At 38.0% G+C, this 25385-nt stretch overlaps 1 protein-coding gene and 1 pseudogene across 1 annotated transcript; one reads left to right on the forward strand and one right to left on the reverse strand.

Moving 5' to 3' along the window:
* Nucleotides 1-1323: 1323 nt before the first annotated feature.
* LOC138147645 (transmembrane emp24 domain-containing protein 2 pseudogene) lies at nt 1324-18489 on the reverse strand (annotated as a pseudogene).
* Nucleotides 18490-22751: 4262 nt separating this feature from the next.
* Nucleotides 22752-23693, forward strand: LOC138147646 (olfactory receptor 10D3-like). Its single transcript, XM_069070237.1, has one exon. The coding sequence runs from the start codon at nt 22752-22754 to the stop codon at nt 23691-23693; it is 942 nt and encodes a 313-aa protein (XP_068926338.1).
* Nucleotides 23694-25385: the final 1692 nt, after the last annotated feature.

Consider the following 25385-nt stretch of genomic DNA (forward strand, 5'->3'; position numbering starts at 1 on the left):
AGTGTTTTCAAACACAATAAAATTGGCTTTCAACAGTTACCCTAAGGTGAAAAAACTCACCTTATTAATAAACTGCTGCATGTATTTTGCCCAAGACTTAAAAAAACAACAAATTTTTTACTCTGAACATGAAAACCTGTAAAAAATTTTAAAATAATATTAATATAACTTATTACTTGTAGTTTTTCCCCTTGCAAAGATAAAAATAAGTACAAGTAACTAGCATAAATTAGTCATATCATCATCCTTGATAAGCCCCACACCATAAATGGATGCTTCAATTTTCAAACCCTCATTAGAGACCCAGAAAAAGTCATTTTTTCATATGAATCAAAATTCACATGGGCTTAAAATGAAAGACAAGGAGAGGGGGGAAAAAGAACCCTAATACTGAGAATTATTCTCAGTTCTTTTTAGTTAGACAGTGGCCTAAAATGCCACTGTTTCTGATAAAAATAAATGATGGCTGTATAACAAATCAATAATATCCATGAGTGAACTTTAACCCTTTGTCATCAGGAATCCAGATTTTCCCAACTTAGATTAATATGTATGTTTTAAGTGTCAACATAAAGGTGAGGGAGAGAGTTGGACATGCCAGCTAAAAAATACTAACTACCATTTGCTGAAAACAGCCTCTGTCCTTGACTTGAGACATCAGAAATGTCAGGCAGAAGCCAAAACTATGTGGTTAGTCACTTGTTCTATACTTTAATACAGATGGCTAAATCCTGAAGTACAACCTAAATAAAATTCCCATTTTCTTTAGTTGGCTTGTCAAATAAAAATTACCCTAAATGAAATACAAGCACCCCGTTATGAGAGTGTGCCACAAGATAAAATGATTCTATTCATCGTAGTGGGACAGTTTTTACTGATTTAACTTGTTGTACCTTAGAACTTCACAGAACTGATTCTTTTTTTTACTGCAGGTTTAGAGATCCAAAGATATGTACAATTATTTTTAGTAAAAGACTGTATTAACCTTAATGCTGTGTTATGAACAAGCTTTATTTTATTATGAAAACCAGATTAAAACATGTCAAACAAATGTGACTACATCACACATATGGTGCTGGAGCTCTGGAATGCCCTGTGTGTTGGAGGCATATTTCAAAGAAGAAGTTATATCAATAAAGTGTCAAAGTTATCAGGACAGGCAAGGTGTTTTTTCAAAACCTATTCGTGAGGAAGAAAGAGAAGCAATGAGTGTATAGTTCAGAAAATTAAAAAAAAAAAGTTCAAAAACTATGTAACATCATTGTGACCCAGATGTCTGGTAAACAGTGAACTGGGAGTTCGGGACCATAAGGGAAAGCCTTCTCAGATGACCTTCTGGACATCAGAAAATCTGTTCAGGTAGTAGATCTGTCCCATTGTCACGGCAACTAATACAAGAGCATCAAAGAAGGACCAGAGGACCATTCTTCTGTTAGTCTTCCTTTAATTGCTCTGTGTATTCTCTCCTGGACTTCCATGTATTCCTGTTTGTGCTTTTCAGCAATCATTGCCATGGTGAGCTTGTTAATCATCTCTTTGAGCTTAGTCTGATGAGCTTCTGTTTCTATGTCTTGGTCCTTTGGAGCTTCTCTAGTATTAATAGTGAACATCACTCTCTTGGGAGTCATGGTGGACATTCTGCTGCTAAGATAAAACTTGTAAGTTCCATCCACATCTACTGCAAAACTATTATTTCCCTTTGTACTTTCTGTCTCCTTTATAAATTCCTTAATTATCAGGTTCTATAATCACATTGATATCCAGGAAACCACCCTTGACCGCCTTGAAGATGAGGCCCATCTTGGTGCTGGAGGTGACACGGTCAAAGAAACACTTCTTCACATGTGCATTATGCTAATGAAATATCCTGAGATCATGATCAGAAGCACGGCCAGCAGTGTCAGCACCTCCTAGAATACCATGGCACGCGAAGGGGAACAGGAGGTGGGGAGCTGGCAGGGGACCAGGACCAGGGTCAGGATTTTAGCCTCCTCAGTCACTGTCACTGTCCTCAGTTTTCTATTTCTAACCCTAGTATATTACACAGTTTTTGGCACAGAGTAAATGTTTAATAAATGTTTTTTTTTTCGCTTATTCATTCATTGCTATATAGAGATTGCAATGTTAAATACTACTCTCTAAAGTTATAGATCATCTTCTAATTGCCAAATATAATAGTTTTTTCTCAGTTCTCATCCTTAGTTTCTCTGCAACTTTTGACATTGTTTATGACTATCTTCTCCTGAATATTCTTTTCTCTCTAGTCTATTGTCATACTACTTTTTCTCATCCTATAGGTCTGACTGTTCCTTCTCAGTCTTCTTTATACAGCACAAAGTGACCAACAAAAGGTGTTCCTTGAGACTCTGACTTGGATCCTTTTCTCTTCTTTTATATATGCTATTTCACCTGGTGTTCTCAGCTTCCATGGATATAATTATAATCTGTGTGTGCATAGATACAGCTATATACATACACACATTATACACACGCACACCCATACAAACACATGCATCCAACTGTGTCTGACCAGACCAATACGACCTCAGAATGCTCTACCACAGGTTGGGTACAAACAGTTCACATGAACGTTTAAAGTAGTTTCTCTAAATTTGTGCATCTTGTGTTTCTTTTGGGGTATTTCAATTCTGCTTTGCTCATAGAATACAATAGCTTCTTTGATGAGGGTGTGCCATGCTGGGTAGTTGTGTGCCAGTGTCTCCCATGTCACAAATCAACTTCCAAGCTAAGAGATCTTGAGAGTGTCCTTGTATTACTTCTGACTACCACGTGTGTTTTTGTCAGTGTTAGTTCTCCATAAAACATTCATTTAGGCAAGTGTATGTTTAGCATTCAAACAGCCTGGTCATCAAATTGGAGTTGTGCTCTATGAAGCAGAGTTTGAATGCTTGGCAGTTTAGTCCGAGAAATGACCTGAGTGTCTGGTCTCTTATCCTGCCAGGTGATTGTCAGAATCTTCCTAAGACAATTCAAATGGAAGCGATTCAGTTTCCTGCTATGGGGCTGGTCGATTGTCCAGGTTTCACAGGCATACAACGAGGTCAGCACAATGGCTCTGTAGACCTTCAGTTTGGTAGTCAGTCATCTCTTCTTTCCCACACTTTCCTTCAGAGCCTCCCAAACACTGAGCTAGCTCTGGCAATGTGTGCATCAACTTCATTATCAATGTGTACATCCATAGAAAGTACAATGACAAGGTAACAAATTTATCCATAGCATTCAAAACTTCTCCATTTGCTGTAACTAATGGTTCCATACATGACTGGTGTGGTGCTAGCTGATGGGGCACCTGTGCTTTCTTGGTGTTAATTGTTAGGTTAAAATTAACACAAGCAACAGAGAAACAATCTATACTTTGTTGCATCTCAGCTTCAGAAGCTGCATTGAGTGCACAATCACCTGCGAACAAAAAAGTCACGCACCAACAGTCTCTCCACTTTGATCTTGGCTTATAACCTTTTTAAGTTGAAGAATTTACCATCAGTGAGACAACTGACTGTAGCAGCAAGCACCTCAAGCATCCTCAGGGTTTGCTGACAACACAGGTTCTTGGATCTGCTTTGATAAAGGAAAGCAACTCAAAATGGGTTAACAAGCTTACTTTAATCAGTCAAACATGTGTCATTTACCTAGTTCAGGGGAAGAAGGTCACCACCCCCAACTTCAAAGTATACTGACAGAATTATCAAGACAGAAACAGATCAAGTAGACAAATTTCCAAACTGTCCAACCATTACATCCATACCAAAAAACATCTGGGTTTCAAAGCCGGGGGACTCTGGACAACGGCTTCCCAGAGTCTCATCTGATCAAATCACAGAACACTTCTCAAAGTGAGTCCCAAAACAAAGCTACACATCAGGGTTTATATAGCCTTCTCCTGGCTCAGAGAATGTAACAACCTTATTGACTCACTGGCCAATCAAGAAGTATCTACTGAAAAACAAGCCTCCCACCCCAGGCTCCAGGTGCACTTTAGCCTAGGGGCAGGGAAGATCTTTACATTCCCATTACACTGACTAACCTTGTGTTTGTCCCCACTGAAGGCGTTTAACAACATGACTGAAAATATCATCCTAAAAAGCATGGGAGCAAGCACACAGCTTTGTTTCACTCCATGGGTGACTGGGAAAGCATAAGTGCATTGTCCATTATCCAAAATCCAGGCAAGCATGCCATCATAATATTGACATACAGTCAACTTCTCCAGGCAACCAAATTATGACATAATTTTGCAGAAGCCCTCATGACTGTATATATCAAAAGTCTTGCTCAGATCTATAAACATTATGTACAGACCTCTGTTCTGCTCTTGGAATTTTTCCTGGAGTTGTCAGACACCATCTGAGGGACTGCAGGATTTTGTTTCTTCTAAGGTAGTGTGATCCTGGGAGGAATCTGGTTATTACCTACCTGTTTTGCATCCTGGTCCTTATGTAGGTGGGGCACTGAACTGACAATTAATTTACAAAGTTATAAAATAGAGGTAGGCATGCCTGCTTCCTTTGGTACTCACTGAGAAAGACCACGTGTGGCAGCAGGAAATGGAATGACAATCACACTTTAGGCACAGAGGGTGTGGAGCATCAAGCACATAAAATCAGAGACAAGAGGGGAAAGTGACATAGTGCAGATGGCATGGAAACAGGGGAAGGAATGGTTAAGACAGGCAATATGAGGAAGAGGATGGGGAAGGAATGAATCACTTATGTAACTGTGGGTTGGACTTAGACGCATGTAGAAGATAGAAGAGTGCTCAGGGGACAGGAGTGGAGATCTCATTTTAACATGGTTTTGGGAGGGACAGACCAGCTCCTATTTGTGTTACCTCAGGGTTCATTCATTAACATACCTAAATGATCCCAAAGTTGTTCATAGAACTTTAAAGTAAACATATTCACATTATTTCAAAATTATCAGTATTTCTTGGTTGCCTTGGTCTTACTGCAGATGTTTGGAATTTGTCTGAGACTTACATATCATAAAATCAAAAGGCCTTGAGAGCAGTAACTAGATGGCTTCCTTTCATTCAGCACATATTACCAGGATGGCAATTTTATTAATATGTAACGCAGTTTGAAAATTTTACTTTTCTTCATGTTTGGGATAGTTTATATCTGACTTCCAGGTTCCCCTTTGCAATCTTATTTCCCACTATTTCCCCTTTACACTGGCTGTTTATAAGCTTACTTATTCTACTGACTAGAAAGGGGAATGGTTAGGGGGACAAGAATATAATACAATTTTAATGGAGGCCCCAGCTTCCTTGTATTTGTGACTGCATCCCTCTGTCCTGGAATTGTGATCTGGAACTTGTTAATGGTCAATGGAGAGGTCCAATCATGTGAGATCCTGTGCCCAGTGCTAGCACAAGATTTACCTGGTATCTCTTTCTGACCAGGGGTTTATTTACCCTACTATCTTCATGCATTGGGTGTGACTGGTACTCTCACAGCAGCTGCTCCTGCTGCCTCCTCCAAGGTTTACAACTGGTTTTACTTTTGTTGCAACCTGCACGCTGTGCTCCTGGTCATCCTTCACTCCAGAGGTTTGCAATTGTCTCTTTCTGTCTATCTAAGCTGCCCTGTGCTGGAACAGTGATACAATCTGCCTTTTTGTTGCCTTGTCCTCTAAGAATTTGATTTGGTGTTTTCAGTGGTCCTTCTGTTGGAGAGGTTTTTGGGAAAGTTTGGGAGTAATGATCTTTCACCCTGCTATCATGACATCATATTCCTCAAATTAATCTTTAATCTTTGCCTTGAAGGGTTTTTATTGAATATAATTTTAATTTCTTTATGATCAGTAAAATGAATTTTCTGCTTTGTCTACATTTGCTTTTGAAGTTTTTATGCACTAATGAATGTCATTTTTTTGTGAAGGTGACATCCACAGCTCAGAAATAAATATACATCCTTTCTATTAACTTTCAGTGTTCTCCAGAGAACACTCTTCTTTGCCTTTTTTAAAAATTCTATTTGGAGCCTTCATTTCTTTTTGTTTACTTGTTTAGATTTACCTAGGTCGGAGAGAGGTAATTGCATCCCCCATACTATTATAGCATTGCTATCTATTTCTCCTTATAACATCTAATTATTTTTATTTATGAATTTAGAGAACATATATATATATATTTAGTATTTAATATCAACTCATTTCAATAGTATATTTTGGCAAAATGTATTCTCCCTATTTTTCTCTTTTAATTAGGTTGTTTGTTGTTGTTGGGTTATCTGAGAGCATGTTTGATACCCTGGCCTTTTAAAATAGATAAAACACAATCCTACAATATGCTGTTTACAAGGAACTCATTTGAAGCACAGAGGTATACATAGAGTAAAGGTTTTAAAAGGCTATAGTAGAATATATTATGCTTCAACTGAAGTAAAGAAAAAAAGTAGTATTAGCAATCCTGACGATAAAGCAAAAGTAGATCTAATTTAAAAAGATAAGGAAGAAAACTAAGTCTTGCTAAGAAGATACCATAGACAATGAAGTAATATCAATACTGAACATATAGCACCAAGTAGTATAGCATTAAAATTCTTAGAGGAGAAGCTAAGTGAGTTATAGGAAGAAATAGATAGCTGAACTATACTAGTGGGGGACCTCCCTATCAAAACTAGATAAATCTAACCATAAAATAAACAACAAAGAGGTTAAGGAAGTGAAGAGATTTTAGAAAAGTTAGATGTCATAGAAAAAAACTGAATGGGGATAGAAAAGAATATAACTTTTTCTCAGTGGTACATGACACCTACACAAAAAGTGACCATATAGTACAGCATAAAAGCCTCACAACCTAAGGCAAAAATAATAAAGGGCCATGGAAAGATAGACTAAAAGAGCTAAATAATTAGAAAAATATCAGTTGCTCATGCGTATACTGAGCTAAAATAATACAAATGACAATTCTACCTAAAATAATTTACTTATTCAGTGTCATACTAATCAAACTACCAAAAGTTATTTTACAGAGCTAGAAAAAATAATAAAATTCATCTGGAAGAACAAAAGGTCAAGGATATCAATGGAATTAATGGAAAAATGCAAAGAAAGGTGACCTACCCATACAAGATATAAAACTATATTATAAAGCAGTGATCATCAAAACTTGTTGGTACTGGTAAAGAAACAGAGTAGTGGATCAGTAGAATAGGTTAGGGACACAAGAATCTACTGCTTGATAAACCCAAAGATTCCGGTTTCTGGGATAAGAATTCCCTATTTGACAAATACTCCTGGGAAAACTGGAAAATGGTATGACAGAAACTAGGCATAGACCAACATCTTATATCGTATACCAAAGTAAGGTCAAAATGGGTATATAATTATATGTGAAGGGTGATACTGTAAGCAAATTAGGAGAGCAAGGAATAGTTTACCTGTCAGATAGATGGACAAAGAAAGAATTTAAGACCACACAAGAGATAAATAACATTATGAAATGCAAATGGATAATTTTGATTATATTAAATTAAAAAGGGTTTACAAAACAAAGCCAATGTAACCAAGATTAGAAGGAAAGCAGAAAGTTAGGCAAAATTTTTACTACCAATGTTTCTGATAAAGGTCTTATTTTTAAAATAGAGAACTGAGTCAAATTCATAAGAATACAAGTCATTACCCAGTTGGTAAATGGTCAAGATATTTGAATTGGCAGTTTTAGATGAAAAAATTAAGGCTATCTATAGTCATATGAAAAAATGGTCCAAATCACTGTTAATCAGAGAAATGCAAATTAAAACAACTCTGAGGTACCACCTCACACCTATCAGATTGGCTAATATGACAAAAAATGAAAATGATAAATGTTGAAGAAGATGTATGAAAATTGAGACACTAATGCTTTGTTGGTAGAGTTGTGGACTTATTCAACCATTCTGGAGAGCAATCTGGAACTATACCCAAAGGGCTATAAAACTGTACATACCCTTTGATCCAGCAATACTGCTACTAGTTTTGTATCCCAAACAGATCATAAAAAATGAAAAAGGACCCACATGTACAAATTTTTATAATAGCTTTTTCTGTGGTAGCCAAAAATTCGAAATTGAGGGTTTACCCATCAACTGGTTAATAACTAAACAAGCTGTGGTATATGAATGTAATGGAATACTATTGTGCTATAAGAATTAATGAGTAGGTGGATTTCAGAAAAATCTGTAAAGACACATGAACTGATGCTGAGTGAAATGAGCAGAACCAGGAGAACATTGTACACAGTAACAAAACATTGTGCAATAATCAACTTAGATAGATTTAGCTATGCTCAGCATACAATGATCTAAGACAATTCCAAAAGACTCATGGTGGAAAATGCTATCCACATTCAGAGAAAGAACTATAGAGTCTGAATGTAGATCAAAGCAGAGTATTTTCCCTCTTTTGTTGTAGTTGTTATTTTCTTAGTTTTTTCTCTTTTGTTCTAATTGTTCTCTCCCAACAAGACTAATGTGGAAATATGCTTAATATGATTGTATATGTATAACTTTTATTAGATTGCTTGCAGTCTTGGGGAAGGGGGAAGGGAAGGAGGAAGGGAGAAAAAAAAAATTGGAACTCAAAATTTTACAAAAAACTATCTTTACAAGTGATTAGGGGAAAATGCTATTAAATGAAGAAAAAAAATAGCTAAAACCTAATAGATACTACTTCTGCCCTTTATTTTATCTCTGTATCTTTCTGTTCCAAGTATGTTTCTTATAAACATTGTATAGTTTTATTGTGGTTATTTTATTCATTCTACTATCATCTTCCATTTTATGGGCTTTATTCCATTTACTTTTCCTGTTATGATTGTTATTTTTGCATTTCCTTTCATCCTCTTCCACTACCTTCAGCTTTTCCTTCTGATTTTTTCTATCTCCTTTTTACATTATTATTTAACTTCTGACTTAATCTGCCTTCCCTTTATTCTTTCCTCCTTGCCCTCTTGGGTGAGACTTTACCCAACCTTTTGGGTGTGTGTATTTTTCCCTCTTTTATCCTGTTCAGAGGAGAATAAAGTTCAAGTATCTTTCACTGCCCATCCTCCCTTCTTCCTCTTCTTTGTATAGACTTCTACTTGTGTACTCCATTTGTGTAAGATGAGTTTTCCCATTCTTCTTTTCCATTTCACTCCCCCAGTGTCTTTTCCCTTTCTTTTTTCATTTTTTCTTTTAAAATCCTAAAAAAAAAGAATTATCCCCAGTCCCTCTTTTAGATTCTCTCTTCACAGATATTATACATCCCTGATGATGATGGAGTTCTGTAGGGATACATAGCAGCTGCTATGAATATGCATATTTTGTTCACAAAATATAATAAACTCTTTTCCTCCAAGACAAAACCAAAGTATTTATTTGGGACATTGCTATTAGGATGCAAAAAAGCAAGGTTTAGTAAGATAGTCATCACCAATCCAGGTAGTGCTGACATTGCAAGCATTCTCTCTTTCAAGTCTCCCCATAAGCAAGTTCCTCTAGGCAAGATCTTCCCTCTGTCTGCTTCTTTCTCAGCTTGAGTCTCTCTCCACCCACACATCCCTCTCCAAGCAATGCTAATTGGCTCTGCATCAGGGCTCCATATGAGGCCTATTAATGGACACAGAAGATCTTATATCCCATTAACCTTACACCTTTCCCCATATAAGAATGTAAACAGCTTAAACTCCTCTTGATGTATGTGTTTCTATGTCAACATTTCTAAACAATTCTTGTCTTTTATCAGAAATCCTTGGAAATTCTGATTTCATTAGAGGTCTATTTTCCCTCTATAACTCAAGACTATTATTTTTTCTCAAATCCCAAATACTGAGATTGGGCATTCTACTCACAATCTCTTGTGTTTCCCGGTGTCTCACTTATCCTAAACCTTCTCTTTGCTCTTTCTTGGACATTAAATATCAACATCAATATCAATCCGTGTCATTTTCAATCATCCTGGTTCTAGCTTCAATTTCCTCCCTTCACAATTATTGTGGATCAGTTGACCAATTAAACAGTGCACTAGTCTCTCTTAAATCCTTTACCCACTTGGCCTTCTTCTCCTCCTACCCATGATCTTACAATTCTGAGATCATGATCAAAAAGAGATGAATGGTGAATGAGAACTGGTTCTCAAGTTGACATAATGAAATTGAACAACATGCAAGAAACTGTACAAAGTATTAATAATTAAAGTAGTTTTTGTTAATAAGGAAGATGACTGCTTCAGGTCACCATACTAAGATATGTAACAGAATTAAATCTTAATTAGATTAAGCAGGAGTAGGAAAGATATAGCAAAGATGTAGTTCTTGCTTCAATAACAGGTATAGTTAGGCATAAATAAAATAGGCATTCACAGGAAACATTAGTCATTTTGAGTGATTAATGATGATTTTGTTTTCTCTTTGCTGAGAACTCATTTTCAAAACACTAGTTTCAGGAACCAAATGAGCAGTAGCCAAAGGGTTATTTAATATGGTTTAAATGAAATATATTTTATTATAAAATTACCATGTGAACCTTACATGAGGTATCAAAAATGAAATTCACTCAGGAAAACTTTTCTTCGCTCTTACATCATCTTGGTAAATGCTCTCTAAGGTACTCATTGAAAACACAACTTTTTAGTTAATCAATCTCTAAGGTCCTCCTTCATCAGTACGGGACTTCTGAGGCTCATTATAACTTCTCCTTAAATTTTCACTCCAGGTCTTTAATTGTGAGCTGTGGGCCAAGAGACTCATTCAACAAGGGAATTGTATCAGACATTGCACTGGGCCTTGTTAAAAATGCTTGCGGTGGGATATTTTACATGCAGTGTTGTTCCCTATCATTGCTAAGTACTGAATAGGCAGGGCACTTGTGCCTACACCATTAACACTTGAGTTCACATTGATTTCTCTAGTGACTCTAAGACCTAGCTGATTAACACTAATGTATTTCTATCTCTTAAAAGGAAACATTTAATAGGCCCTGTTTGCTAAAAGCAAAGTGGCATGTAGATTCTGGGAATTGCCCAGTTTTGCTGTTACCATTGGGAGTCAATAGTAAAAATGCATTTCACTCACTTCAGCATGGTTTAAAGAATTTACAATGAAGTGGGCAATAGCGAAGAAGGAATGTGCTAAACAGGAATTCCAGATAGAGAGTGGCAATGGATTTCTATAGTCGAGGGTTACAATGTTTTGACAACCCAAATGTCATCCATGAAATTATCCATTGGTGATTATGTCCTTAGGGTCAAGAGCTTCTGGATCTACTCACTTGCAAGGGAGGGAAAAACTGTGAATCATCTGGTTGTTTTGAGCAATACAGTTATTTTCAGAAATTCAAGGACAATTTCAAGTAGGGGAAGTGGGGTTTGGATTATCTAGTCTAACAATTTACATAACTAAATTAATCAAATTAATGCCTAGTCTCACTTTACTGTGTGTTGCGAAGACACAAGTTCCACATTCTCTTTTTCACCATTTCATGACACAGGGCAAAGCATAGAATCTCACAGTCTGTTTTCTTATCTTTAAAAATAGGGGACTAATAATGCCAAGTGTGTTTTCCACATATGTATAATGAGGCTGATATTAGAATTTAAAACTGGACAGCTTCATTCAGATATTAGTGGTGATGTCAAATTTTATTGAATATTATTAATCATTCAGACCAGAAACAAAAGTGCAGTTATTTCATAATATAAGTCTGGATTCTTCTAGAGATTATTCCATGAACTACCTGGAGTATACTTGTGAACCATGTTTTATGAACCACTGTTTTCAGTCCCAAGGGTGGATGGAGTATATGGAGCTACTGCATTGTTTCCCTAATGTCTAGAGAGTTATTATAACTCTCTAAGCATCTGATTTCTCATTGTAACTGATTGGTCAATTGGCTTGTCCAATGATTCTCAACAATGTTTAGGGGATACGCTAGAGTAACTCCAAAGATATAAAAGATCTATTCTCAAATTCATAGGAAGACTCTCGCACTCATATATTTCTGTTCCCTCATTGATGTGATTCTTCCCCACATTTCCAAATATTTGGATACAGATCAAAACCCATTCATGTCTGCTCATTCTACGTAAATGATGCTCACAATCCTACTATAAATTAAACATAAAAAGCCTGCTAATTCTTTTAGAGGTTTTCCTTATGTTCTCTGAACTACACAAAACATTCCATGGCAGCACAGTTGCTTTCACTGATTATCCCTTGTTCTCCTGCCTGATTCTTTATCTGCAGTGTGCTGCAATCTGTTTATTTCCATCCTCCTCTTCTCTAGACATCATCAAAATAAAACCAATTTAAATTCCTTTTCTACTAAAAAAACAACCAAACAAAAAGAGTCTTTCAGAATGGAGGAAGTGGTAGTGATTCAAGGCTAGCCTTTCTCATGGGCAGAGAAGACATCTGCCCCTGGATTATGATTTCATTTTACCATAAATACCTTCTCCTCTCATTGAGACTTGAAATCCTTTTACTAGGGAGTATATACATATATTTATCAATGAGAGAAGAAGCTTACTATTAAAATTTTCCTGAGATGGGAACACAGTGACTAAAACTCACTCCTCTGAACTAAATTAGGTATAAATAGCAGTTAATTAATCCTTTCCCAAGAAAAGAGTTTCATAGCAAGGAGAGAAACAGAGGAATAGAATGTGAGGTCTCTGGAACCAGGAAGTGATGGAAGGACATCTTTCAAAGAGAAAATGTTGTAGAATGGGAAGGTTAGGGGCAATGGCCTACAAAAGAAAAATTAGTTACCTCAGTTTCTTCAACTGAAAATAAGGATAATAATAGCACCTACCCCCCAGAGTTGTTACAAGGAACAAATGAGATAAATGTAAAGCACTTAGCATAGTACTTGGTATAAAGTAAACACCATATAAAATTTCAGCTATTATTATGATGTAAAAATTTTTTTTTGATGTTCAAAGTCCTTTATAACCTGCTCTCACCAGTTTTACAGTCTTAATACAAACTTATACCCCCACTTAACCCTGCCCCATTTACCACCTACTCTACAATCCAGTGACACTGGCCCTCCTTATCTTTCCTCAAACAAGAAACTCCATCACCCAACTCTAGAGATTTTTATTGGCTGCTCTTTTTCTCTTCATCCACACATACTGGATTTCCTGGCTTCCTTCAAGTCTCAGCTAAAATCTCACCTTCAGGAAGTTTCTTCTGATGCCCCTTAATTGTAGAGCTTTCCTTCTGTTGGCCTGGTTTATGCTTTGTTTATGCACAGTAGTTTGCATGTATGCACGTCGTATGCACGTAAGCATGCATCTCCCTCATTAGACTGTGAACTCCTTGAGAACAGGTATTGTCTTTTGCCTTTCTTTGTATCATCAGGGCTTAGCACAGTGCCTGGTAAATGATAGGTGCATGAGTGTTTATATGCTCTGTTGGAAGGAACCTTGGCTTTAGTGTTAAAAAAACATGGTTTTGAATTCTGGCTCCTTAGTCTTTTTTGTTCTTTAAGCTGTTTTATTTTGGGCAAGTTCTTTCATTTTCTAGGATTATTTTTCTGTAAAATTGGGGTCATGATAAATATGCTACTTACCTCTTGGTGATGGGGTACCTGGGGTCTAGGTTGGACCAACTTGTGGAGCCAGTCTGTGAAGTTGTGATTTGTCCTTTCCCCGCCCTTGAGATCTGCCCCTTCCCCCTATCCCACATTCCACCTAGGCAACACCCTTATACCCCTTTTTGTTCTTACTTAATCTCTTGATTAAGTAATCAAGGCCAGGCCTGGCCCACACCCTCCTTTATCCTTGCCTTTTATCTCCTTAACGACCTGGCCCAAATCTTATCTTAAACTATCTATTCACACGCTCCTCTTGGTCAGCTATAACTTTTGTCTATGCATTGAGGCCCCTCCCGTCAGGCCAGCCCTGACAATGGCAGCCCTACCCTTAAAAAGTAAAAGCATGTACCCCTCTCACTCGCAGGTCCCCTAAAGGACTCTTGTCCTGCTTCTCATGGAAGCATAACAATAAACTTCTACAACTCTCACTCCAATTAAGCCTGAGACCTTGAATTCTTTCCAGACGCTATTGAAGGTTTTCTGGTCTTAGATAAGATCAGAATATCTGCTGAACCTTTTGGGATCCCCTCCCCCATCATTTTGGCAAGCCAGCCAAGATTCGAACCTAGAATCTTCTGATCGGGAGCCCAAAAGGTTCAGCAGATATTCTGATCTTATCCAAGACCAGAAAACCTACAATATCGTCTGGAAAGAATTCAAGGTCTCAGGCTTAATTGGAGTGAGAGTTGTAGAAGTTTATTGTTATGCTTCCATGAGAAGCAGGCAAGAGTCCTTTAGGGGACCTGCGAGTGAGAGGGGTATATGCTTTTACTTTTTAAGGGTAGGGCTGCCATTGTCAGGGCTGACCAGACTGGAGGGGCCTCAATGCATAGACAAAGGTCAGAGCTGACCAAGAGGAGCATGTGAATAGATAGTTTAGATAAGATTTGGGCCAGGTCGTTAAGGAGATAAAAGGCAAGGATAAAGGAGGGTGTGGGCCAGGCCTGGCCTTGATTACTTAATCAAGAGATTAAGTAAGAACAAAAGGGGTAGAAGGGTGTTGCCTAGGTGGGATGTGGGATAGAGGGAAGGGGCAGATCTCAAGGGCGGGAAAGGACAAATTACAACTTCACAGACTGGCTCCACAAGTTGGTTTCACAAATTGCTCTAGACCCCAGGTACCCCATCATTGGTATAGTTGACAAGATCAAATAAAATGACATAACTACAGAGTACTACATAAGTGTACACTATTATTACTACTACTGTGGCTTTTATGACAATGAACTTTGACTCAAACCTTACAAATAAACACTGATCATATGCCTACAACCTAAAGCAAAACAAAGTGGCTATAATAAAAAAAAAACATACAGTGGGCAGAAGGCTTTTTTTGGTGTTCTTTTCCTTTTTCTCATTTTCATGGGTTGAAGTTTCATTTGATTTTGTCACAGAGACCACTCAGTGTGCTGGCTGTGGATTTTGTGGTATAAGGGGGTCATTGTTTTACTAAATGATGCTAATGCTCATGGTTAATATTTGTGTATTTCATAATAAGTATAATAACTAGAATTCATTTTGCATTTTGACATTTTCAATGTTTTTTTTGCAATTATTTTATCTTTTGAAGCCTATAGCAATCCTGTGTGGTAACATCATGACTGTAAGTATGTTAATCTTGATTGTGTAACTGAAGAAACTCAGTCTAACAGAGTTAAAGTATTTGATTCACTCATGGGCACAAAACTAAATGAGCATCAGATGATATTCAAATACAAGTCTTTTGGACTGTATATTCAGCAATCTACTAACATTCCATATTGCTCCCCCTTCCCCCCGAATTTGTTGAGATATTCGGAAGAGTGAAGGGCTAATAGGTTAAATACATTCACCTGAGACAGGAGTTCAGGGCCTAAACATGCAAGAATTTCAGCTGTCCTGAGGAACAATCTGCAGAGGGAATAACCACATATTAGATGAAGTAAAGAACAATGCTGGTGAAAAATATGAAAATCATAGCATACCTGCCCAGGAATTACTGTTGACTAGTATGTTCTAGGTAGAGGAAAATTATAGCAAAGTGTTCGATAAGTGTAATAGATACATTGAGCCCACTCATGGGTGATGGCATACGCTTGCTTTAATAGCTTCGTGGGGTGCAATATCTGCACAAGCCACCAGGTGGCCTTCCAAGATCGACTTATTTCGGTTCACTTCCACTTTGCATGAGTGAGCCTCTCCTGTGTTCTAGGTTTAAGTAATTTTTTTTCACTACCAGTAGATTCTGAGATACACTCATTCCTTGCTCTCAACCCAGGTTTCAGCCTATTTTAAGTGAAATTATAAGTCTCATAAAATTAATAATTTTTTTGGCTCATGTTTGCTTCTTTGTCACTTAGATTCTCATGCCTTTCCCATCTTTGCATGAGTTAGAAAGTATCATTCATTGTGTCAGGTTCCATTCCTACTAATAAAAGTGTTTCATAGAAAAATCAAATGATCCAGACGATGATGACAGCTGGAAGTTCTGTTATTTGGCATTTTGTTTGTCTATTTCTCTTTTAAAAAGATACTTCTGAGGGAAAGACAGGCTCTGAAGGGAAGACTAGAACTAAACTAATGCCACCCTAGGTTGCAGAAAGCAAAAACAGCAAGAGGGCAGTACTGAAGGCAATCCAGTGATTGCCTCCAATTTTATCAAAGACCAACACTTCCGAACTAAAGTAGCCTATCAACCTTTATCATACTAGGGTCAGGAGTGATATCTTTAACCGAAACTGAGACAAAGCCAGAAAGACATACAACCAAGAGTATTGCTATGGCATCTCAGGCCTATGATTTTTAGGCAATAATAGAAAGAAGGAGTACAAGATAGCCTACGCCTCTTGGGACACACTTTAAATTTTTTTCTTTTTCTAAAATTTTATTTATTATCTTTAGTTTACAACATTCACTTCCACAAACTTTTCAGTTCCAAGTTTTCTCCCCCTACTTCCTTTTCCCCTCCCTAAAACAGCATGTAATCTGATATAGGCTCTACATTTACATTCACATTAAACATATTTTCACATTAGTCATGTTGCAAAGAAGAGTAAGAACTAATGGAATGAACTTCAAAAAAGAACCAAAACAAAAAAGAGACAGAGCAAATAGTATGCTTTGGTCTGCATTCAGACTCCATAATTCTTTCTCTGGTTGTTGATAGCATTTTCCATCATGACTGTTTTGGAGTTGTCTTAGAATCTTGAATTGCTGAGAGGAGCCAAGTCTGTCAAAGTTAGTCAGCACACACAATGTGGCTATAACTGTATATAGTGTTCTGTTGTCCTGGTTCTGCTCCTCCTCACTCAGTATCAGTTCATATAAGTCTTTCCAGGTTTTTCTAAAGTCTGCCTGATCATCATTTCTTATAGCACAATGGCATCCCATTACATTCATATACCACAACTTGTTTAGCCATTTCCCATTTGATGGTCATTCCATCAGTTTCCAATTCTTTGCCATCACAAAAAGAGCTACTATAAATATTTTTGTACATGTGAGTCCTTTTCCCATTTTTATGATGCCTTTGGAATACAGACCTAGAAGTGGTATTACTGGGTCAAAGGGTATGCACATGTTTATAGCCCTTTGGGTATAGTGTGATCACACTCATTAAGGCAACTCAGTCAACTTGCTTAGCATAATGGTAATGTATACTAGCTTAGTTTAGTTATGGTATTTCTGAATATAATTACAGCTTTGAGATATCAGATATTTTTAGAAGGCCAGGCATTTTGCTTAGGCAGGTGATTGATAATCCTCTTCCTTTTCCAAGAAGCATGATGTTGAGGAAAGCTCATCTTTATGAGATGCTATTGTCTACATAATTGAATTGTGGAGCTCTTGAAGTTGGGGTTACCCATAAGGCAATTCCAAAAGTTTATGCTATGAAAGAAACATTCCTTCTTTGACAAGAAGACTTTATCCAGGGGTCATACCGCCCAAGGAATTCAAAACTCCTTATCCTCCACACAGAAAAGTGGAATTTAGAAAGAGTATTTTTAGACTGTTAAGTTATATGTCTTGTTACATATGTATAACAGTGCCTTGGAGCTCTGTTATAAGTCATAGATGTTTTTTTCTGGAAGGGAGAGGGAGAAAAGTCCCTATCCTTCCCTCATTTCTTCATTACTGAAGATGCAAAGAAAAAGCTAGATAAGAACTGAAAGAGTGAAAAAGCAGGCACTCGCCCACACTCACATTTTTACAGACCATAGACAAGGGCAGTCCTTGAGACAATCTCCCTGAATCTTAGCCCCTGTGAATCAGCCAAAAATGATTTCGATCTTCACAGCAAGGAGTCAATGTACAAGCCCAATATCCATGGAAGGTAACTTTCAGATGGCTATAGATAAATGTATCATAAGGTTGATAGAAGTAGTCAAATTGACATCCTCTCTGTCTGTCTCTGTCTCTCTGTTTCTCTCTCTTGCTCTCTCTGTCTCTGTGTCTTTCTGTCTATCTATATATACATATACATACACACACATATATATGTATATATACATACCCACATGTTCCCATCCAGACTGCAAGCTTCCTAAGACATGGACAAAGTTTAAATCATCTCTGTAATACCCACAGGTCTTACTACAATTCCTTGCATATAGTTGTTTGTCCTACGTTTTCAAAGAGAAATAATGACATCATGATGGCTTGTGTGTGAATTGTATTTAAGTGAGGCAAAGTTGCAGTAAGTTGTCATCTCCACTCTCTTCCAAAGTCATCAAAGTCCAGTGGCAAGATAAGAGTCAAGGGGAGTGGTGATGGTCTATGATGCAGTGGACGACCTTGGTGTCTTTAATGCCTGACCAAGTTCTAAGCACTTCACAGCACCAGCTTCAACTGCCTTCATGGCCATTGGAGCAAATTGTTCCCATTCACCCATTCTGCTGGAAGGATGTAACTCACTGATAGGTTTTCCCATCGGTTACCCTTAACCTGGTTTAGCCCATTTACCTACATGGTTTTACTGGGGTGTGGCCCTGCATATTCTATGGTTTCTTGGAGTCACAGGTGAGATCTGGGTGATAGAAGGACATCAAAGATGGCTCAAAAATCCTTCACACCAGAGGTGCTAGTCCCCCCCTGAAAATCCCATATATGCATTGCATATAGTAAATAAACACTAAATATCATATGATATGAATTGAAACCTGAGAGTTCAATAATAGGATTTAGTCATAAATATTTATTAAGCACCTATTGTATGCAAAGTACCAGTAGTAGGTCAAAAATTTTTGGTCTCCTAACCATATGATTTGAAAAAAAAAAAGACAGGAAATCATAGAAAGGTGGACAACTCATACATTTCTACTCACAGGCAATCTGAAGTATGGAATGAGATTTGCCCAGCAATATATATTCACACATAAAGTATATCTGTATAGGGACATAATGTCTCAGGCACACGGGATTAAGGGTAAAATTATGTGTGGCTACCACATCAAAATAGTTCACTGGTCACTATTTTTTTTCCTTAAAGAATAGAATGTTTTCCCTTTCTCCCAAAAAATTCCATTGTAATAAACTTTCTAACTCTCTTGGTAGTTGAGAAAACATTGTTTCATTTCAGGGAAACTGAGACTTAGAGAAGGGATTAGATTTTATCAAGATCAGGACCATTTTCTGTATTATCTTTGTATCCCTAGTGACCAGCACAGTGCTTGCACATAACAGACATTTAATAAATTCATATTGGACTGGGTGAGATGCTCTAATCAATTGAAGAGCACAAGCTCCTCAAATCCTAGTTCATTTCTCTTTAACAAAGCACCTTTCTTGTGCAGGACAAGAAGAAGGCCTTTTAATGACTTTGGGTGGCCAGTAATGCTGTAGTTTCTTCCTAGTAGAATGTAAGATTTTAGCAAGAAAAGATCTGTTTCTTTTCTTTTTTCTTTCTTTTTTTTTTTGCTTTGCCTTGAATAGCCCTTTGCACAGAGTAGAAATTTAATGTTTGTTAAATTAAATTGCTAAATTGAAGTATTGGGAGAAAGGGCATCAATCAGTGGTGAAGAAATCACCTGTCATTTCTTCGGGTGATTTTCAGGTGAAGATAGCCAAAGTGAAACATTCTATTTCAGATACAGGAGAGGTGGTTCAGTGGAAAAAGAAGTGACTCTAGACTCAGAAGACCTCGAAGTAATTTCTACCTCTGGCGATGGCTATCTGTGTAACCCTGAGTGAGATATTTAGCCTCACCAGGCCTTGGTTTCTTCATCTCTAAAATAAAAGCGTTATACTAAATGACCCTTCCAGCTCCAGTTCTATGAGTCTATGATTCTGTCAGCTGTCAGTATGCCTAGACCCTGAGCATGATTCTACAAAATGTGGCTGAGAAAGAGTTTCATCATATCCAACATATTAACTCCTGTTGGAGGGTGCTTTATAAACTCCTCCATGGCAGGCACCTGATACACACTTGTTTATTAGTATCACCTAACTGATTAGATGAAGCATGATGCAAGCACTGGGACCCTGAGTAGGTTTCAAAGGACCTAGTCCCTCAGGGCCAATGATGCTATTTAGGCTTGGGATGCAAGCTCCTAGGAGGCTTTAGAGCCTCCAGGAAGGATCTGAGGTTCCACTGGGCCCAGTGAAGGTGTGGGCATTAGTCCTTCCCTTCCTGATGGTCTTGTGAGGGTAGAGAAAGAAATATTTCCAATTTGAAGAGATAAGGCACACTTCTGGATCCCTTTCTATGAAGTGACTCAGAAGATCATCTCCTGGAGTTACGTCTGAGTAGCAGAATTTACTGAACTTGGACTTATACAAATGAAGGGTGTAAGCATCTCATTTTTTTGTTCAGTATTTGTTTTAGGCTTTCTTTGTTTTAGTCTGTCCCTCTTTTTCTCCTCTCCCTCCTTCTGTCAGGTTTCTTTCTTGATTCCTTAATCAATGTTCTTTTGATATAATAATGGGTTTTAGTTCCTGGAAAGAAGAAACTGATTGTCAACAAGGTACTGTATTTATTTGGCTCTCACTTTCCCTTACCTTTCTCCTAATATCTTTTCTAGTCAAAGATGCATTTCAACTGTTCCTTCTACCTAAAATTCTATGCCCTTCCTCTGTGCCTTAGATATGTGGTTCCCACATGTGGGGACAGTCCATTCTTTGCTCTGCTACCTAGGACTCTGAGCTTCCTTCCAATCATATCTCAGGGACTACTTTCTATATGAAGCCTCTTCTATCTCCTCAGTCATGAACACTCTGTCTGAAATATTTTCTTTTTTTTTGAAGGAGGAAAGCAAGGCAATTGGGGTTAAGTGACTTGCTCAAGGTCACACAACTAAGTGTGTCAAGTATCTGAGGCTGGATTTGAACTCATGTCTTCCTGACTCCAGGGCCAATGCTCTATTCACTGCATCACCTAGCTGCCCCTGAAAATTATTTCTTATAGATTTTGTGTTTAATTTTTTGTTTACATGTAGTATCCCACCACAGTACAATGCAAACTCCTTGAGGACAGGGGAAATTTTATTTATGTTTTGTAACTTTCTCCCACCTTATACTTAGCAAACACATGGTAGTGTTTAATAAATGTTTTTGTTGAATTGATTTGGGTAAGACTTTTCAGAATTATGCAAAGGAGCAGAGAGTTCCCCAGGAGAAAGAATTTGGTAAAGCAACAGGAAAGTACTGAGTCCTGGGTCTGGTCATGCAAGTTTTGGGACCTGCAAGGGACTTTAGGAAACATGTAATGTAGCCCTGGCATTTTACTGATGGAGTCAGAGATGTGTAGTGATTTGTCTAAGTTCAAATGGTAAATTAATGGAAGAACTTATAAACTTGAATTTGAACTTAGATTTAGGTCTTCTGACTCAAATCCAATATTGTTTTCATTTTGACTTACTGACTTCAACTCCTACTGTCCCACAATGTTGTTGTTAAATTATTGAGTCATGTTTGACTCTTCATGACCCCATAGACCACACTGTCCATAGGGGTTTTCTTGGCAAAAATATTGGAGTCATTTGTCATCCGGTGGATTAGGGCAAATAGAAGTTAAGTGACTAGACCCAGGTCATACAGGTAGTGAGTGTTTGAGGCTTAATTTGAACTCAGGTCTTCCTGACTCTAGGCTTACCACTCTATCCATTGATCCACTGTCTCCTAGGCAGAGTTGTTAAGTGACTTGCCCACGATCCCACAGCTGGTAACTTTCTGAGGAAAAGATTGGAGCTAAGGTCTTCCTAACTCCTCCAGTCCTACTGCTACATTGACTGAGTCATCTAGTTTCCTCTAGCATGCCATTATTGTGACACTTGCTGAAAATGAATCTAATGTGATAACTGAGTGCCATTTCTCAAGGCATGTTTTAGCACAATGACTGGTACATACTAAATATTTAATGCTTTTCCTTTCCTGCTCATTTCTTTATTCAGATATACTGAAGTTTTAAAAGTTCTTCAATAAAGGCTATTGTCTTTGATAAAGAGCAATAGAAAGTTAAATAATGAATTACCACAGCAGACCCTGAGTTATAAATTCAGGGGTCCTAATGAATTCAAAACAAAGATCTGCTTCTCATCTAATTTTGCACCTTCTGTTTGGGGGAGGAAGTTTCCGTGACTGTTGATGCAGTCCTGGAACACAGTTTAGGGCTATGCCGGCAGAACAAGACTTGTAAGTGCAAGGCTATCTCACTGCTTTCTGTATCTCCATTTCTATTAAGAAACAAAGAAACAAATGGAGAGTTAGAGCAGATTGTGCCAGGGAACGACTTATTTGGCAATCTATCAGGTAAGGATTTTAATTTTATTGACTGGGAACTTTTGAACCAGCAGAATCTCCAGTCAAATGACTCTAATGTCTGCGAATCAGACTGGGTAAACCCCATACTGCCAGGACAAGGACTAATTTCTGGTGCTCAGGACTCTGCTGTTCCCTCATGTCTTCCCATAACCACCTGAAGAAGTGTCAGATCTAAAGGTGACACCAGGTTCCTCCTTTATCTCTTTCTTGGGTTATTTGCTGAGAATTGGTTCAAAGCTTCTTTACCTCTATGTAAGATCAGTGACTGCATCTTTCATTGTAAACTTTCTCTCTTTATCTCCTAAACTCTTCCATGCTAAATAGTAAAAAAAATTCAGGAAGAGGTGGCAAGAGAGGGAATTGATTATCAAGATTCATTTGTTCACTTTGTGTGTATTTTTTTATGTCCCTTCTAAAGGAACAAATCTGATGTCTATGGAGATAAGGAACCACACTGTTGTGACTGAGTTCATCTTGCTTGGCATCCCACACACTGAAGGACAGGAACAAGTGCTTTTTGTTGTCTTCTTGATCTTCTACCTTTGTACCCTGCTGGGGAACCTTCTCATCCCTGTGGCTGTGATGTCTGATTCCCGTCTCCACACTCCTATGTATTTCTTCTTGTGCAACTTATCAGTGCTAGATATTGGCTTCTCCTCAGTCAGTACGCCCAAGATGCTAGCAATCCTTTTGGTGAGGAATCAGGTCATTTCTCTGGGCGGCTGTATGTGCCAGGTTTTCTCTTATCACTTCTTGGGCAGTACTGAGTGTCTGCTTTATACTGTAATGGCCTATGACCGATTTGCTGCCATCTGCCACCCATTGCGTTACACCATAATCATGAACCGCCGGGTTTGTGCTGTCCTAGCTGCTGGGACCTGGTTCACCAGTTCTTTCCATGCCGCTATTCTTACTACACTAACCTTCCAGCTGCCCTACTGTGGTTCAAATGTGGTAGACTACTTTTTCTGTGACATCTTTCCTGTGGTCAAGTTGGCATGTGGCAACACCCTCATCATTGAGACAGTGAGCCTTACCAATATTGGCCTTGTGCCCATGACCTGCTTCCTCCTCATCTTGGCCTCCTACATTCGCATTGCCATTGCTATTCTGAAGATGAGTTCTGCTGAGGGTCGGCGCAAGGCAGCATCTACCTGTGTGTCTCATCTCTCTGTTGTCACTCTGTTTTTTGGGCCCTGTGCCCTCGTTTATACCCAGCCATCTCTGAGTGAAGTGCTAGTGACTCCTGTTCAGATTTTTGGCAACGTTGTCACTCCCATGCTTAATCCCACAATCTATACCCTTAGGAACAAGGATGTCAAGGGAGCATTCAAGAAGCTAACTGGGAGACAGGTCACATCAGACGGAGGTCACTAGTTGATGTACAAGCTTATTTGCCTTTCTTCTCCTCTAATGGTTTAAAATGAAAACTAAAATCAAATGTAGCTGTATTAAATATTGGACAGGCTTCCATATCAAAGATAATTATGATCTATTCTTCATGATACTAAGTTTTGATAGTCTCCATCTTCTCATCAGAGGCCACAATGGGACTACAAACACTCTTTCCGTGATGGCAATTGCTAACAATAATTAATAACATTGTTAATAATAAAAAAAACAATCTTTTACATAGTGCTTTAAACACTGAAAAGTACTTTGTCTATATAGATTGTCTTTTGAGGCTTGTGAGACTGAGTTAGTCTAGTGGAAGGGGGAGTCGTTTTAGAAATAAGTGGTATTTGGGGAATAATAGAGCAGAAGTGCTAAGGAATAGTGCCCTGGTATAGGTACTCAGAAGTAGGACAGCTTTTATTACAGTGAAGTCATAGGATCCTAGAATTGAAAGGACATAAAAAGCCATCTCATCCCATCCAATACATCCCTGAATGTACCTAACAATGATTGTCTCCACTAAAGTCCTTTGGTGACAGGAAACTCTGGATTGAGGAAGCCCATTCCATTTCTAGATCATTCTAGCAGTAGAGAAAATTTTCTTATATTAAGTTTAAAATTGGCCTCTGCAACTTCCACACATAAGTCTCAGAATCATTCTAACCAAGCTTCATAAAAGCCATGGATTGAAAGCCTCATTATTTTTGCAAAATGCTGTAAATAATATTTTTATATGGTTGGTTGATGCCACCATGTCTCTCTCTATGTAACCAGAAAAAACAATCCTTCACTCTGCTAGCAGGTGTCAGAATCCTGCCTCAAACTCAGAAGTTCCCTCTCTGAGGGACTGTCCTGCAATGAGGCAATAAATAAGAATTTACTATATTTTAGCCACTGTGCTGAGGTTTAGAAGTGAAAAAAAAAAATCTATGCTATTGAGAAACTCGTTTTAATGGCAGAAACAAAACTGTGTACAAATAAGATATATAGATATAGGTACATATATGTATAATTACACCTGCATTTATATATCTGGTATGTACATAGAAGATGATCTCAGTAAGAACAATGGAGAGGACTACAATAGTTTTTTTTCAGAGAGCGGGGTTTGAGCTGAATCTTGAAGGAAGTCAGGGAAACTGAGAAGCAGAGGTGAGGAGGAAGAGTAACCAGGAACATGAAACAATTGCTAGGATAGCATGGAGTTGGTAAATGATGTGTCCTATGGCAGGGACAGCAAGGAGGACAGTGTAGCTGGATAAGAGAGTATATGGAGGGAAGAAAAGTAAGGAAGACTGAAAAGGTAGGGGGAAATGTGCAGGTTACAAAGGTTTTTCCATCCCAAATAAAATACTTACTATTTGATCTTGGAGGTAATAGGGAAGCACCAGAATTTGAGCAGGGGGGTTGACATCGTCAGACTTGCCCTTAAGCAAAAAAACACTTTGACATCTGAGAAGACAGATTGGAGTGGAGAGAAACTTGAGTCAGAAAGACCAACCAGAAAACTATTGCAATATTCCTGATATGTGGTGATGAACGTTTGCACCAGGGTGGTAGCTGTGTGACTCGAGAGAATGGGGACAGAACAGGAGCAATGATTTGACTTGGCTATGAAAAGACTTGGTGGAAGATTGGAGAGGGGGAAAGTACAAGTGAGGAGCCAAAGATGGC

Source organism: Petaurus breviceps, unplaced genomic scaffold, assembly GCF_028583685.1.
Source record: "Petaurus breviceps papuanus isolate PSGF00001 unplaced genomic scaffold, PetGlider_PUasm1.0 90804, whole genome shotgun sequence".
NCBI classification, from domain to species: Eukaryota; Metazoa; Chordata; class Mammalia; order Diprotodontia; family Petauridae; genus Petaurus; species Petaurus breviceps.